This window comes from Thermobia domestica, chromosome 9, assembly GCF_964235325.1.
Source record: "Thermobia domestica chromosome 9, izTheDome1.hap1.1, whole genome shotgun sequence".
NCBI classification, from domain to species: Eukaryota; Metazoa; Arthropoda; class Insecta; order Zygentoma; family Lepismatidae; genus Thermobia; species Thermobia domestica.
Genome location: NC_137462.1, coordinates 48,063,589 through 48,082,320, shown reverse-complemented (window position 1 = coordinate 48,082,320; position 18,732 = coordinate 48,063,589). Strand labels below are relative to the sequence as shown.

The following is an 18,732-nucleotide window of genomic DNA, read 5'->3' as shown; positions in this document are numbered from 1 at the left end:
TCTCGATCTGAAGTTTTGTGTAGGGTAAACAGATGAGGGGAAGATTATTTTAGGAGTGTTGGAAATATTAATGAAAGTAAATTATTTTAAAAGTAACCTGCTATATATTGAACTGAAATGAACTTTTGATATAGTCAGGATCACTTTATAACGTGTTTACATTTAATAGTTTTGGTTATCTTTTGGCCTGTCATATAGAAGAAGGAAATAAGTGGTAAGATATTGCAGGAATTTGGAAAATATCTTTGACTCCTACTGCATGTGGTGTCTCTGCTTCGATCCCAGCTAGGCCAAGTGGTCTTTGTTATGCACAAATATCGTGTGCGTAGGTTTTCTCCGGTTCTCCCTTCCATCCATTTCCATGCTTACACTACTATTATCTATCTCACTATTACCATTTCGCTTAGTCTCCGTACATATACGTGGGGCGTAAAATTAAAACAAAAGAATCTAAGCCTAATAGCCGTCTTAACATATCTAACTTAGTTTCAAACGCTCTGATGATGAAAAAACGGTAACAGATTAACTTATGCGAAGGTAATGCTAATATTGGGACAAGCTTTGGATAGAAATGGGTGGACTAGAGTCAAAGTCCAATTCAACGAATGATTTAGCACGCTGATACAGATTCAGAAAGGAAGGTGAAAGTCGGCATGTGCGATGTAATAACAGACAACGGCATTGAACAACCACGCATTTAATTCCTAACCCTTCTACTTGTTTGTTGGTGCTCAACAGTTCTACGATGAGCTCGTAGTGTCGTCTGATATCACAAAAAGGCAAACAGATATTTCTTAAGTGTATTGGCGTGTGGTACGAAAGCTTAAAAATCTGCTTAATATAGTACAATAAACTGAAAGCATACATAATTAAGAAGGTCGCTCGCTCGTGTAAAGTAAGATTTCACGTTTTATGTTTATAAAGCAATTTAATAACCTTAGTAATAACCACTTCATATATTGCCTGAATTGGTGCTTTTATATTATGCCAAGTAATGCCAATAATTTTACGAGTGTTAAATACAAGGAAGGGGATTACAAAGATGTAAGAAGACATATCATTTAAACAAAATTGATTAGTATTTGTGTGATGTAATTCTGCACCGGACACTTGAGTAAATATTTGCAGTTTATTAAGAATGTCATGTAAATTGCGCTGAGAGCGAGAAAGAAACATTCATCATATACGTAGGTCCAAAATTTAAGAGTAGCTGTAGAAACACACAATCTCGTCATTTTAATCGGGATCTTATGCAGAGTCGGTATAACGGTAATGCTGTACTGCATGGGGGCAAAGGGTACAACGGAGTAACCCCAATTAATTAGGGAGACCCGAGTTAAGGCCCCGTTTAGTTAATTTAGGTGTAACGCTGGGCGTATAACATCTTAGGCATATTTAAATACATTAGGACGGAATGAAGCCTCTCGAGAACTACAAATAAATATTGATGGCTTGGTTGTCGAAAGTCTGAGAAAAATCAGTACTCAAAAATGCAGCATGTAATTTCGGATGACTTTCAAGATAAGCTATGTTGTCGCTTATATTTGGTAATGCAAGATATGCAGGATGCTGCTAATCGGGACCAAATTGTGCCGGTAACAAAATTGTGCTTAAAGTATTACGTAACTAGGCTGCTAGAACTTTTGCTATACGTTTATAATCACAACAGAAAAGACTGATAGGCCAAAAATGATTGATTTGCGTGCTCTTGAGCTCTTAGGAATGATCAATAGAACACTTAGCGTAAGTGTTTTGGCTACTTGCAGAAGAGATCGAAAGGCATTAAAAAGTTTAGTCAAAAGGTTTGAAAAGATCTGGAAATGATTGGTAAAATTCGCGGTTCAGGGAGTATATGCCACTACATTTATTGAATGTTGAATTTCTGCTTCAGTAAAGGGAGCATCAAGCTCTGCTTGGAGTTCAACTGGGAGAGGGTTCAAGGTATTGAAAACATTGTCATCATTAGAGGGAACAGCATGGTTGTGATATAAATCGGCAAAATGTTGCAGAAAGTATGAAATAATAATAGTAAGATCCAGTGACGACGCCAAAGGGGGGGCAAGGGGGGCGAGCGCCCCCCTAGTAGCTACTTCTGCGCCCCTGACTGCCACCTAGACTGCCCCCCCAGACTCGTACAATCTTTAAACATTTTTCATGTAGTATTTTATATCAGTATCATAACCAATCTCATTGACTACTTTCCATGTATTTACTATGTGGCAGATTAATCCTCAAGCTTTCTTCTTTGAGCGTCTGGGTATGCACGCATATTTCTGTTTTCTAATTTAGCCCCTTTTGAGGTAAATTTTAGTTATACTTCTTTCTTATGATTTTTAATAATTGTGCCTAGCGAACAATAGTAGATTTGGTCTTGTTTTCTTCTCATTGGATCAACTTCGATTGGAAACAAAAGAAAGGTAAAACCAGTTACGTAACTTGTTTGTATTTATCCACGTTTGAAGTTTTCAGTTTCATATTTTGTTTTATTTAAAACTTCTTTTTTCTGAAACATTATTCTCGGCTTCCAATATTCAGAGGATGTGCTTATAACAGCTTAGTTTGCAACTACCAGGGCTTAATTTTTTGAAGGAGATAAAAAGAGTTGTGTTTTCCCTTCCTGCAAATGATAATAATAAAATTATGGAATGAAATTGATTCCCAATAAAATGTATTGTCAGAGTGCTGATCTTTAGTTAGTAATTGGTTTATACTAGTGCTCCTTTACTTATTTTGTTTCAAAGTACTGACGTGACGTCTACCATATTGACTAGGAACTGCTGAAAAATTCGTAGCCCAACCCAGAAGGAGTGCACGTGGATTGGTGAAGTTTTACTTCTTCTCTTCCCCCGAGAGTCAATATACTACCTTGTACAGTGCTCCAGCTTTTGCAGAAAAGTTTTAAAAATCTAGATTTCCTCGCACCACTGTTCGTAGCACTACCCCTATCAGATCTAAAATGGCGTCTTTCAAGTTTGGGAAATAAGTACACGTAATAGTTAGACGGAGCTAAATCTGCGGAATAAAAATGATGATCTAGACATTGAAATTCTAGATTATGCAATATCAGTTATGTTCGCAGGGGCTTGATGGACAGGTGTATTCTCCTGAAGGAACAGAATTCCTTTCTTTTCATTTTCCGCAGCGTTGAACTTGGAATTTTTCTTTCAGTTTTGTAAGTAATGTAGAGATTCTGGATTAAATATCTGACCATTGAGGAGGTAGTCTACCACTCCATACTTATACCAGAAGAATGTTCCAAACAGTTTCTCAACCTACTTCTGTGTCTTGAACTTCTTGGGGCGATGGAGAAATGAGTGCTACTACTCCATTGACTGTTGTTCCGATTCAGGATCATAGTGGTACAACCATATTTCATCTATGGTTACTATTCGTCAGCGAAATTGATCAGCATTATGGTCAAATTGGAAGAAGACTTCTCTTAATGCCGTTACCCTTTTATTCTCCTGACATATATTTTGGGAACCCATTATGCCGAGAACTTGCGCATACCCAAGCCATTCTGAATTATGCTACCGACGAGTTCCAAAGAAATGCCCAGAATCTCTGACACAAGTTTTGCTGGGAAGGTAAAAACTGAGAAAGCGGGATGCAGACATCAGACTACGGTGTATAATATATATATCGTGAGTTTACTATACACTTTAAAAACTATATAAATAATAACTTAAATTATTTTTGTCACACAAAAACTGGGGTGGCCTAGGCTATATCCACCACTGGCTGAAATGCTGCAATTTTCAAGAATAATGTCACAAATTGCATCCATGATTCCAGGAAGAGTCATTGCTTTTAATCCTGGATGTAAAGCATAATTTGTTGAGAAATTGCTATGTTTATACTAAGTCACCACTTGCTTCTTCACCACCATATATAACGGAGGAGAGTCACGTGGTGTTTCACTGATTTCCTAATTAATTTACTTCAGTGACTTTCCTTGGTGGAATAAAAATGTTATAACAGTAAGGATCTGGATGTTCGTGAAATTATCTGTTTGGGCACACATAATCACTTCAGAGGCCTGAGAAACAATAAGAATTTCATTATTAATATGAAATTTATATTTGTACATACAGAGATATGTTTCTCTAAACTACGGTTTCATTTTTCTACCTAGTACCTACACTCCTTCTGGATTGGACTACGATATTTTCAGCAGCTCCTCATAAATTCTCTCTCTGGCTATATATATATATATATATATATATATATATATATATATATATATATATATATATATATATATACACAGAGAGAGAGAGAGAGAGAGAGAGAGAGACGTAGCATATAGACGAATGTGTTACTTGTAGCATACGCGAAAGTAATTCAATTTATGTTTAGGCTTCAAAAGTTTCATTGAAAAATATTTCATGTGCAGACGTTACTTATTTGTTAGTTACAAATTTTATTTGAAATAAGTTTAATTTATAATCATATAGATCTAACATAAAAACAGCAACGAAATACACAATGTAATGTAAAATAAGTCAAACGTAATAAATATGTCATTTTTGGTATGGCAAATAGCCGCCCCCCCGAAAATGTATCTGCCCCTCCTTTGCCCCCCTAAGAACTTAAAGCTGGCGTCGTCACTGGTAAGATCACATAAATACCACCACTGAGTACATCTAGCTCATTTCTTGCCTCTGCGACGTTCAGCACTGATATGTTGCTTTTTAATTTCTCACCAGCGCTGGCGTAGCAGCTGCTGGAAATCTTACACAGAAAGAATACCAGTATTTAAATGCCATCAACGATTATGTTTAGGGAGCTTTTGAAGTGGTAACTCGATAGTCATACCTAGCCCCATGTGATCCGGAAAACAAACTAGGATCCTTTCAATAAATTGCACATTGGAAAGTAATGACTGGGAGATACAAATAGAATCGAGGTATGAAGATCTAGTGGCGTAGCAGAACGTACGCCCAGGATTGTAGTGATGAAAATGACGCAAGGCATCACATTAATTAAACTGGTGAACCACCTCAAAAACGTAGGACCGAAGTTCGAACTAGAAGTGGAATCTTTGGCGGAAACAATGCTGTCATGATCGCACTCCATATAGTCAAACGAAAACTGTCATGTAAGGCGGAGGCGTTCATGTAATTAAAAAAAAATATGACGTTCTCCCCGTCTGTGCAAACCTGCGGGTACATGAAATACAAAACCGGATATTGTCCATAGTTCCAGTAATAATCCTGCCGGTGGGATGTTTGTATAATTGTTCAAAGTTTATATAAAACAGGAGTACCAATGCCGTTGATGGTTTCGTTAGAAAAAAGTTGTAAATCCCTTCAAGTTGGGTCAAGGTCACTTCCTGGGCAAACACTTTATCAATAGAGTAACATTTAATAAAATTAAAAACAACACTTTGCCTGGTAGGTGATGTGAGACCATTTATATTTGCCGTTCCTATTTTAAAAGAGCATATTGGAAGCTTCAATAAAGAGTGGAAGACCACAAACAAATCACAGGAGGCGGGAGGAATAGAGGAAAAGGATGCAATCTTAACAAAAGCAAAAGTTCAAAACCGACCACTACCATATTCTCATTGCGTAGCAGGGATGTCCAAAGTCTCGTTGAAACCTCCCCATCAGTAGTGCAAGTGCTTCTAATTGAGACATCTGACGTAATCTAGTGCTAGTTACTCTACTCGTCGGATCGTAAGAGGTCTTTCCTGCCATTTTCAGTACTTTGCTAGTATTAAACTCGTGATTGGAACGTTTCTTGTATTTAAGTTATTCACTAATAAGGGGTTCAGTAATGTCATCAAACTTCATCAACACTTGAGGTAGGCATAACGTGGCGACCACGAGAGAGGAAGCACAGTGTCAAGGAAATCACTAACAATAAGTTCAGGCCGAGTAGTTGCTGAAACATCGGATTCAGTGGCTGGGATCCATGAAACTCAGGATTATTTATAAAACGCTTACTTTACTTGTGTCGGGGTTATTCTCACAAAGAAACTGGCAAGCCATACTATCGTCAGGAAGAGGGACCGGTTTTGATGTATCACTTGATCGGATCATAGAAGCAGCCTCGCGTGAGCTCCTTCGTGGCTAAGCGGTTAGTGTACGCGCCTTTGGCGTCGGAGACCCGGGTTCGATTCCCGGCGGGAGCTCATGTGGTTCGGATTCCACGTAAATAAGTAGGTCCACGTCTCATATAGCCTCGCTGCTGAAAGGGACGCTAAACTAAAATCAACTCAACTCAGAAGCAGCCTCGCAGTGGGCTGTCGGTGCAGGGTCATCCAGAGTTGTTGGCGCGGTACTAGGAGTTGGGCAGGTCTTGGTCCTAAGCACAGGAAACAAACTATAGTTATGAATAGCAGGCGCATCCTTAAGTTGAAATATAGGTCGAGCCATTCGGCTACCAAAGTTGCAGTTTCAGAAGTGTCACTAGAGAAATAAATCCGAACGATCACTAAATGTCCGGTAATCTCACCGGTACACCAAATGCGTTTCCCTGTCACAACTCGCACAGGTTTTTGTCTCTCCAGATCATGTCACCCAATAGCGAAGAGAACTGAGAGTAATATAGGAAGAGATGTTCTTTTAAGAACAGTTTTCACAACTTTGCGGGCAGTACGTACTATATAGTAATGATCATCATTATATAGTTTGTCTCTAATATAGAGAATTGTATTTCACTTGGTAATCATTATTTCCATAGGCACCGCGTGGATACGTACCAATTTAGTTGTATGAGAAGCCGAGTCAAGCGGAAGGTTGTAAGTACTTTCGGCATCTATATATATATATATATATATATATATATATATATATATATATATATATATATATATATATATATATATATATCACTTTATTGTCAAATTTAGTAATAACCCACTCATACAGCTGTTGTGTAATTAATTTGATATATAAAACTTTTCGAGGAAAGTCTGTGAATGGAGACAATGATTTACAAACTTATTTCCAGCAGTTGTTCAACAGTTGATGTTTTCGTCTACTTTTAAGCATTTTCTGAATCATGCATGGTCAGTATTTTTTATTTCTTTGAGCATACAGTATATAATGAAATAATACATTATGTACACAGCAATATTTTGATTAATATATGGTGTTCATTGGACAACACGCTCCAAACCATAAAGATTTATCTCAGAATTTAGAACTGGGTCATGTGATCACAATTTTACTTGCAAAAAGACATAGTTCAGTGCTACCAACTGCTGTCAATACCGAGAAAAGTGGTACATATCCACGCGTGTAATTTGGATTGTATTTGTCCTGTCGTTTTACAAATTCCAAATGATCTGGACCCCAAGTAATGGAATTAGAGACTCAGGGGAGGGAGATACTTATGCTGGTGCTGTACATAATTTGATACTAATTTTATTACACAAGAATGTAATTTTGTGATTGAATTCCTGCATATTTACAAAATTATTGTGAGCTGTCTAGTATCATGTTCTACGGCCGGTTTTGAGAAGTTGAGAGGCATACCTAAGATTATCCTGACGTTAATGTGTGATTTGCGATTTCAATGGAGAAACATTGATCTTTATTAGCATTGTTAACCGACATAAAAAATGAAGATTTAAAGAAAATGGTTTTACTGTTTCTTGTCCAAGGCCAAGAAGTATTGAAATTAGAAAGAAATTAACAACGTTAATTTTGAACTTCTTTAACAGTTTTTTGCTACACAATGCAAAATTTGAGTAACAAAAGTTATACAATATCCTAATCTTGTTGAATACAGTGGTATATCTTAACTTATTGCTCCCAGAAACAGAAGATTCAATGCAGCATTCACTTCTGTTGTTGTCTTGTATATGTATTTCCACGAGGTTCGTCTTAATATTTTCCTCCCATCTGTGATCACTTCTTTTTAAAGTTCATTTTTCGATTGGGATTCTAGTCGCAATCCTGAAATCTTTAGTGCTTTCTTTCATTCTGATTGCATTACCTGCCCATTCGAGATGTTAGATAAACGCTGAAAATTATGGAGCTCCTCGTTATGAATGGATTAATTAGTATAATTTTAAGTTCATTGATTTTGCTAATGTACTTTTTTAGCAAAATGATTTTGCTAATGCATTTTGTCTATTTTATCTTGAATTTAGAATGCACTAACAGAATAGAATGATTTTTACATATCTTATAGATGAACGAATAGTCTATAATACTATGCGGAAATAATTCAATTTGATTCTTTTACTCACAAGTTATATCAGATCGTTACGTTTTGAAATCAACTTTACTAGTTCTATATACTTCGAGTGTGCTGCAACTAGAATTACTTAATTTGAGAAATGTAGTAGCTACTCAGAACTCCATTGAAAAATTCAAAATTTTAAGTCGATTTGAAGCTAAAATGCTATAATTATTTCATATGCAACTCTGATAATTTAGCCTATTTTAAAAGATAAGTATGTGACAGGTTTTCTTTAAAAAAGTAGATTATCTATAATATGTTTTGCTTCTATTCGAACAACATACTCCCTCCTCCTCTTATCCTTGGTGGGACAAACTGCAAACCGGATCGTTTCTTCCAGCCTGATACACTTCTGCTTGCATTAAAAGTAACGTACTGATCGTTTTGCAAATTCACCATAACGAGAAAATTATGTTCAAATTCTGTGATTGTGGAATTAGAGAGAATGCACTAGTCAATATTGATCTTGAACATTCTTTGGTGCGTGATTGGAGTCGTGTCATCCCGATAATTTCTTTCCTTATAGCAAGTAATGTCTTCGCCAAAGGATAGATGTAGTCTCTTCAAAAGGACTTTAAAGCTTGTTAGTAATCTTTGCATGCAAGTTGCAATGACATCTCCAGAATACCAAGATACTGGTAATCCGCATCATAAACACAACCGCCCTTATTTTTTAACGTTAAATCCGAGAGTCTGTGATGTAAGCTTCTGGCAGTGTTTGAGTTTATGTTCTGGAATAAATTAAAGATGGATATAGTTTACCACATGTCATGTTTCCATCGTTAGTCCAAGACCTATGATCGATATGCCAGTGTATTTAAATTTTGGTGGTTATGAGTGTAAGTAGAGAAATTGCGGTAGACAGTGCTCCTTTCTTGACCTGAGAAATACTTTTTTGCCCAGTGTTCTTTTTCACAAAAAGAGTTTATTCCCACTCATGCTCTATACTACGTTTGAGAGTAGCACCTTGAGATATATCTAGGATAGGTGCGACTATTAGCATAGATACTGCAACTAGATGCGTCCCAAATTATACTCTCCTTGAAAATGTATAGGGTCAAACAGAATGTTAAACCAATACAATATCACGAGACACTCTCGTATGAACTGATAGTAGTTAAAAATGGAGCAGGTTCCACAACCGAAATTTTAATATCAGTTTCAAATCCAGGAAGTCTGAAGTAAATTTAGTGTTTATTTTTTAAAGTTAAGATAACTGTACAGCCTCTGAATATACAAAATGGCTTTGTATTCATTTCCTGAATTGCATATTTTATTTTATTTGCAGATATGTTTACTTTGTACGGAAAAATCTAACATAATACCAATCAATACGAAGTCGAAGGTGGAGATGGTGAAATTTTGTTTTGGATTCCAGGTAATGAACTTATAACTTCTTTAGATAAAAAGTAAGTATATTTTAATGTAATCTGTGCAGATAAGTTTCTCTTCTGGCATATCTATCTATCTATCTATCTATCTATCTATCTATCTATCTATCTATCTATCTATCTATCTATCTATCTATCTATCTATCTATCTATCTATCTATGTATCTATCTATCTGTCTGTCTGTCTGTCTGTCTGTCTATCAATCTATATGTATATATTTGGTGTGGCTGTGAATACCTGAATACTAAAATTTCTACAATTAAATGAAATCAGTATTGCGTATATGCGTGAAAAGGCAATTGTCTATACTCACATGTAAAATGTAAAACAACATATATTATTTAGTTATGGAAACAACAATAATTTTAGTCAATTTATATTTACCAGGGTGTACACATTTCATTTCTCTCATATTAAGCGTCAGTTTAGAGTGCGTCACTACGTGCTTGGGAATACCGTAGAAATAATGCGATTTATGGAGTTATTTATTTTATTTAATATATCCATACACTTCCTATAGAGGACATTATACGTTTTTTTTAAATATTAATATGAGTTATTTTGTTACTCTTCAGGTTATTATATATTTCAAGGTCAGTTAAATCTTCTGAAGTTGGTAGAAAGTGTTGAATTCTATGACTGGAAGCCATAACTTATGGAATAGGAAGAAAATCGATATATACATATAGTGGATAATTCAAAACTTGTAATATTAATGCAATAATAATAAATTATTTTAGTCTTTTATGTTATTTCTTGTAGTCTAGAAATAGCTACAACATATTTTACCAGCAACAACGTTTACGGAGGTATGACATAATATAACAAAGGAGTTCGAACTGTAAGAACAGCTTTTGAGATTAAAATATGAAAAATCGTAAGGACATAGGTCATGTTTCTGAACTTGTTTGTGAAGAAGTAGTTGTTTTGTTACACTAACAACTGTGTCTGTGTACAAGGTCAGCGAGTGGATAACATAAAGACTGGATTCATTGGGTTGTACACTAATTGACCTGATATCATCTTGTGAATGTAAACACATTACATCATATTTTACGCAAAATGTCTGATGTTTCCGTTGAAACCAACTACACAAACTTAGTTTTCCTATCATTCGTGGCACAGTTAGAACCCTGTCAAATAACATACTTAAAAGAAAACATTTATAAATATTTCTCTGAAATTTGAAGAGAGAGTTCTTGATTCATTAACATAACTTTAATGACGCAGTGCGCTGACAACAGTCTCATGAGTAACAGTGTTTGTTATGTTAAAATAAAATCTAATTTCTAATGCTTTGACACTGTCATGCAAAGGATGGCATGTAAATTAATAAAGTCAATACTATTTTGGCGACTAACATATTTGATTTATAGACATTTTATCTCATAATCGTGAAGACATTCCATCATGAAAGAATATCCTAGTTTAGAGGATACAAAAACTGCAAATCATCTGCGTAAGAAACCACCTTAAGAGCAAGGGTAATAATATTTAGACCAGTGAATCGGTTATTCATAGCATATCATAGTGCAAGACTAATAGAAAAAATCAACGTGAGATCACCTTGTCGTATTGAAAGATTAATGGGAATGCTTTGGAAGTGGTGACCACTAATGTTTAAGCTTATGTGGGCGATTTTATAAAAATATTGCATACATGTAACAAATTAATCGCTGAAACGAATTTTTTGGAAAACAGACCATAAGTAAGAGTATTCAATATTATCAAAGGCACTTTTAAAATGTAAATTAATCAAAGAATGCAATCGTTACAAATAGCAACACTATCTCTGACAATTCACAGAAGGTGGTAGATGATTTGTTTGTTTAACAGCTACATATTGCAAATTATGGAATAACATATCCATATTTCAATGAGTAGATTTTGATACATCGACTAAAAGATTTAATGTAATATTAAAAGTATTATAAGTTTCTAATGACTGATGTCTGAAGGTTGAGCAAATTTGATGATAAATACAGTGATGGGTGTATTAGTGTGTTTTAGAGTTTCTGAAGCAGAGAACCATTTCTTGACAATCCATGTTAATGTGTCGCCCACTGTATCCCAAAACTTAACATACAACAGCCCAGAAATAGAGTCGTCTGCAGGAAATGTGTCTTGTTTCGCAGCATTCGTAGCTCATAGCATTTCGTCTTTCGTAAATGGAGCACATAACATTTTATTGTCTTCTTCATTTATCACTTGAAAGACCCTGCCAAATAATTTATTGTTGCAAATAGTAGCAGTATCTACTCCAAAAATAACTGGTATTAATAGTCTTAAAGGATGTTGGAAATGTTGTCTTATGTTGTTGGCACAGAACCTTGATCATTGATTAGGAAAGTGATTAGTTTCCTTCTTCCACGTGCTGACTGTTGGATGATATGTATAAGCGAGCATTGTTCTTTGTCTGCAAACGCTTTGACTTTACTAAGTAGGTGAATCCAGTCAATTTTCTGTTTATGAAATTTTAATAAATAATTTTTCTTTGTATTTACCTAAAAGATTAAGCAGTGTGAGATTAGTCAAAGCCTGTCTGTGCTTCTAAGAGCCATCGATAATAGAAATTATTAAGTTTCTGTTTATTAGTAGAATTGTAGGAAGAATAACCCTGCAAACGGTTGGAATTTTATCTTTAGAATATTGATACGATGCTACCTCATTTGCACAAATAATTTCTTTTCTTCATTATTATTACTGCCACTGAGAGAATAAACATCAATAAGTATGGTATCATAAACCTCACCCTTTATAATTCTACCATTAGGATGTAATTCTATATTTGAAAGGGAGATGTCTTATTTAACCAAAAGTGCACCACCAAGACTTATATGAACAATTGTTAGACACAATCTACGAGAGATATATTTTTACTTTTAGGTCCACTTATTGAAGAAAACGACGTCCGTTCAGATTTAAGTAAAAAGTCATTAAGAGCTTCAATATTTACTGGCGATTTTAAACCATTAATGTTTTTTTTTAGACAGTACACATGAATAGAATGGTAGCAAGCATAACTGTTCGTCTTGGAGAACTGATCTCCGGAATGTATAAGTACGATTAGAAAATGTTTGTGACTCACCTGAAGTAGGAACATCTGGAAAATGTAGATGTTCAGTGCTCACTATTTTCGCTACAGGCGACAGGGTAAGGCGATGTGATACTTCTGAAAGGCGCTGGTCTGTCTTCTTAGGTTGTTTCACTTGAGCTGTAAACGTTCTTGCTTTCTTTTTTCTTGTTTTATGTGATTTCGTGAGAATTATGGGTATTGCTTCCTTTCTGCTTTCTTTTTCTTGTCTAGTGAGGTTTCTTGAGAATTACAGGTATTGCTTCCTTTTATCTCACTACGGAAACTGATAGTTGAGGAATGGAAATCTGTTTCTTTGGACAGTGTGTGAGTGGAGCTTACAGAGGAGACTTCCGATACAGTAGGAAGGCACACGGAATGTTGATTACCATCAATAATACAAGGGGATGAGGAAGCTGTGTTTACCAAGATCTTCTTGGTAACCTGCTCATTGACTATCACAATCTTTAAAAGTCTAAGATTACACACAGTCACTTCACCTATGGAATATGTCTACCAATGTTTACGTTCTTTTTACGATAAACAAAACTTTACTTGTTTTTTTTACTCTTACTGCTAAGAAATAAGATGAATGAATTCAGTCAATCAGAAATGTTCTGCCGTTGTCTAGCAACTAAAGTCTTACGGCACGTTTAAAGTTGTGTGCGTGAGTATATTATTGAAATGCGAACACGGATTGCTTATATTCAAGTTGTGCTTTGTGTACTGCCGCTATTTGCAACTAAATCGTTGCAATATCATTTAATACTGATACACATAAAAATACAAATACAAACCAACTTACAAATATAAATGTGAATACCTTGAACATGTGCCTATAAATTGAAATAATTTTAGTTTACTTCAATAGTAAAAATTAGGGAAGGGAACTTCATGTGCTAAAAAAATCAGAAATATATATATTTATATACGTGTTATAAATTTTGAAAATATGTGATAAACGAGACAAATAGGTGACAAAAATTAAAATCTTTCGCAACAAAAACTTAAACATTATGTGTATTATGAACATCTTATTCAGCTTTAAAATGCTTAACTTCTAGCGAGCTATCTTTGAAACCGTTACAATGGACCGCCATATTTCCTCCAAGTTCTCAATTGTAAATTTGTGACGATTATCCCTAAAAACATCTTATATTGCGAGAAAGATCATTCTCATCAAGATCAAAGATCACAAGAAACAATTCTCGCGTATTTGAAACACGAAATTTCACTAATACTGAAATTGACCACATCTTCCTTCCCACTTCCCCTTCCAAACATGTGCAAATTTTACCAATGTTTGAAAACCTAGGTTTTCTCACAAATGTCTGTAAATGTAGACTTTAGCGCTTGCCCATTAACTCCAAGAAGTTCTTTCAGTTTCGTTTCTACTATACGAATCTTATTCTTTGACGGTGACAGAGTGTTCGGTGACGATTCAAACTTTCCTATACAACGAGAAAGAAAGCACAGGCAGGTCGAAATGAATGTTAACTCGAGTTTTACGGAGGGATATTTTAACAGTTCCTGCAGAGTTTATATAGAAGATGTTTCGTCTTTGTCGAGGTCATTTACGACAGATACGAATTATTCGAATAACTAATGGAACTAACTACTAGCCTTATCAATTAACCTAACACATACTGTGTCAAACTAAATAAAAATAACAAGAAACATTAGAGTGACGCCTACCCCATCTCAATATACTATAAAAGAAGTTCTGACTCAGTGACTAATGATTGCTTAGATGAGACCAGTTAAGACAGAAACTTGCAATCTGAATGATACATAGTATTTGTGGCGTAAGTTATCATTAATACGTAAGATTTTTTAATTCGAAGAGGAAGGGAAAAATAGGGTGGGAATTATTACAATAAGATATACTTGGACAAGACTCTGCAAAGCAACGCTATGCAGCTCAGTAAAGAATTGCCAAAACCTATTATAATTGCTATCCTGATTACCACGAACTAAAACGCAAATTTACGGTTCATCTACACAAACCAATACAGAATGATTTTCCATATTTAAGGAATTTCTGAAACATAAATACGTAAAATTCTCTGTTTTGACTTCTCCCTTTAAATAAATAGACAGTTGTTTAATCATGTTTTAATTATTTGACCTAGAAGACAAGAAAAGGGGTGTGACGAAAAAAGTTATGGAAAAGAATGTTATGTCTTATTACAATTATAATAAGATGTTCATATTTTGGAATCTCTGATGGTTAGACATATGACATTTTAGATTTGAAGTTTCCATGTAAAGCAATTAGGTTTGTATTTCGGCGTTGTTTGGTATTTGATCTAGAAGGGAAGGGAAGGAAGGTGATGAAAGACAGGTGCAGGATTACAATTATTACCATAAGCTGTCCATATATCGGTACCTATAAAGATTAGAAACATGCAATTTACTAATTAGAGTTTCCGTTTAAATTTATTAGACTTGTTTCAGTGTTCTATGATACTTAAGTAAAAAGGAAAGAAGAAATGATAGGGGTGGTAAGCTAACATGTCGACTAAGAGTTGGAGTTTCGTGCGAGATTTCGAATTCAGAGGAATTCTATATAAAAAAACAGGAAGAAATAAAGCAAAACATTGCTCACAGTATCGGGAAACCTTTTCGCAATGATGTGGTAGCCCAAAGAGAAATGAATTTAAAATATGCTGACATGTGATGTCGCTTCATTCTGATGGAAACATCCTAAAAACTAACTAACTAACTAACTCCATGGCCTATGGAACCCGGAGGTTCAATGCTGCGTTCACAAAAGCTCTCCACTGACTTATATCCTTAGCTAACTGCATCCAGTTTCTACTTTGTATTCCAATCTCTGCGAGATCCATCTTAATATTGTCCTCCCATCTGCGCCTAGGTTTTTCTAATGGTCGTTTTCCGATCGGTCTTCCAGTCAACACTTTGAAAGCGTTTCTACTTTCTTCCATCCTAGCAACATGACCCGCCCACCTAAGCCTCCTAGACTTGACGACTCTAACAATGTTGGGTAAACCGTATAAATTATGTAGTTCCTCGTTATGAAGTTTCCGCCATTCACCATTCCCGTTCCTCTTGGGTCCGAATATTCGTCTCAGGATCTTGTTCTCAAATACTTTCAGTCTATGTTCTTCCTTCAGAGTAAGTGATCATGTTTCGCAGCCATACAAAACAACAGGCATGATTATCGTTTTGCATATTTTAAGTTTCAAATTTCTCGACAGAATCCGCGACGACAAAAGATTTTGAATCGAATAGTAACACGAATTCCCTGCTTTTAATCGACATTTAATTTCTTCGTGGATATGATTTTCCTCTGTTAATATTGATCCTAGATATTTGAAACTATCCACTTTATCAAAAGTATTATTTAATATTTTAGCGCATCTATAATTTGCTGTATTACGGTTCCGACGCACTTCCATGTATTTAGTTTTCTCTGCATTTACTTCTAAACCCATGTCCCTGCAAGCGTTTAATAAGATCTCTGCATTTCTCTCTATTGTTCTCCTATCATCCCCTATTAAATTTACATCGTCAGCATATGCCATAACCTGGTGAATACCGTTCAACTCTAGGCCCTGGTTGCTATCTTTGATTTTCCTTATAGCGTATTCCAGAACAAAGTTAAATAATAATGGCGACAACGCATCTCCTTGTTTCAGGCCATTTTCGACGAGAAAGCTCGTGGACAAAAATTTTCCTACCCGGACTTTACTTTGAGATTCATTTAAGCATAGGAATCTCGTCATTTAAACATATGAATGAAACATCCAATGTTAGATTTGTCGTCGTCCAATTGATTTACACACATTTTGAATATTTCTATGCATAAATCTATTGAGATTATTGTATCATGAATAAGATGGAACGAATTACGTACAGCAGGGTAATATCTCACCAATCTTCGAGGAATTTAATATTCCGACAGTGCACAATTTTATTCACCTTTAATCCAGCACTTCATCTCATTTTTTGCTTGGGAGCATAGGAATTTGTTTTTTTATTATTAGTATACAATTTATGAAAATGTATTTCTCATATTCGTGGGGACCTAAATACCACCACTACCACCCTAAATGAACCTACTATTTTGATATGTTTTAATTAATTGACCACAGAAATAAATGGCGTTTTAAAATTTTATTTATTTATTTAATTTAGTACGATTAAATGCTTCTGCACAATGCTAATTTCTGTGAAAGTCGGCATAAATAGTAATTAGGAGATGCCAATATTCCATGCTTCAGATTGTGGTCATCTTTCCTTATATTTTAATGACCTGCATGCTTATCCAACAAACTCCCCTTGATTTCTAGCTTATATTGCACGAACCAACTCGCTGGAAGTCTGAGTTCAGATTGTTCTAAGAACTTTTGTCAACACGTTCAGATATTTAGTGCTCCACAGTAAACTGGTATATTTCAATCTAATCCTGTTTGTAAGCTTTTGTACACTACAGCGAATGACAACAATTATGTGAAGTTATATATATATATATATATATATATATATATATATATATATATATATATATATCGGTGACGTAACTAACGGACCCGCAGGGGGTACAGAAAAGGGTCCGTTTAATTTTTAAAGGGTGAAGTAAAATCTTTAATTTGTACGTCCCACGTTTATCCTGACTAGGCTAAAGGAAACAGTGATTATGAGAAATGAATTAAATGGTGGAATGAGGAAAGTGGAAGTAATCCTTAGAACCCGAGAAAACCCAAGAACACGGTGTTTGGCCACTACAAAGTTCACTTGGTGCGAGCTGGAATCATATCAAGAAATCATGCACCAGAGGTGGACGCTCTACCACTGAGGCACTTCAGCCTTTAAGTTTTAAAGATTAACTGTATGTTAAGAAGTTATAATTATTTGATGTTAAAAAATGTGATATTGCAACTATATCTCATTTTTTGCCTGTAAGAACTTCAAATCTGAGAGAGTATTCAGTAAATTGAAGCAAACAAAAAGTACACTGGCCAGCCAATATAAAATCAAACACTAATTTTTGAAGCCGCTGGTGAATTAAGAACCAGCTGATGTAAGAACTACGGGGCAAGTAAAACCGCTTGCCACAGGGTGACAAGGATCTCACTCAATTAACCAGCGTATTGAGAAGGATATTTTAGAGTTTATTGGGGGGGAGCGCATTTCGGAAACAGCGCGACTTGTCAGGTACGCTTGGCCGTACTTAGTAACTTCCAAGGTTGGAAATACTACGTTGAAAACATCACCAAATCAAACCCCAAAATGTAGGTGCCCACATCTAATTAAAAGGGCCGGACGTCATAGACTTTTGAGATCGGAACAAGATAAGACAAAATCTGTAGCATAATTAATAGCAGACTTCAACAAACCGTAGCAGTGCTCAAAGTACGAATGCGGCTTGCACGCAGTTCATCGTATGCTGTTAAATATGGGCCTCTTCCCGTGACGCCCACGGAAGCACTATGTTTACCATACGCCATAATCGATAACTACTGAAATATGCTCGTGCCAATCATCATTGGACAATACAGCACTGACAACATAGCCTGATCACATCAATCACGGTACTACCTTCATAACATTGATAGACTGGTAAAAATCCGTCGTTTGGCATTGGAGCAGCTGCTCGAGACGTGTAGAGCAGAATGATTACAGAAGGGGGAGGCTCATTTATGATTTGAGGAACTGCCAAATGACCACTTATGAGCCCAGTGCTGTGTGGAGGACATCATGGTGGTTTATAGCTTTCGGTAAGTCACTGATGATCACGTACTCACCCGTGACAATCATTTTTCGAGTTGGGAATTGAATATTTCAACAGGACAACGCTCCATCTCACAAGACCATCGTTTGTGCACTGGTTCAAGAAGCACTGTGATAAATTTCAATTGCTTCAATGGTCTGCAGGCTCACCTGATCTTAACCAAATTGAACACCTTTCAGATATTGAACGTAAGATCGAAGCTTATCGACCCCTCTGCGGAATTTACGGTAACTAAGTGATTTACGTGTACAGTTCTGGTGTGCCACGCCTCTAACCACCTACCAAAATCTCATTGTTTCCATGACAAACC

General features: G+C 35.6%; 1 protein-coding gene across 1 annotated transcript in view; it reads left to right on the top strand.

The window, feature by feature from the left end:
* Positions 1-18,732, top strand: part of LOC145693977 (uncharacterized) — a 176,462-nt gene that overhangs the window by 121,357 nt on the left and 36,373 nt on the right. Inside the window, exon 4 of the mRNA XM_081770137.1 lies at positions 9,488-9,577. Within this exon, the coding sequence (XP_081626263.1) occupies positions 9,488-9,577 (90 nt within the window). The remainder of the gene's footprint in view (positions 1-9,487; positions 9,578-18,732) is intronic.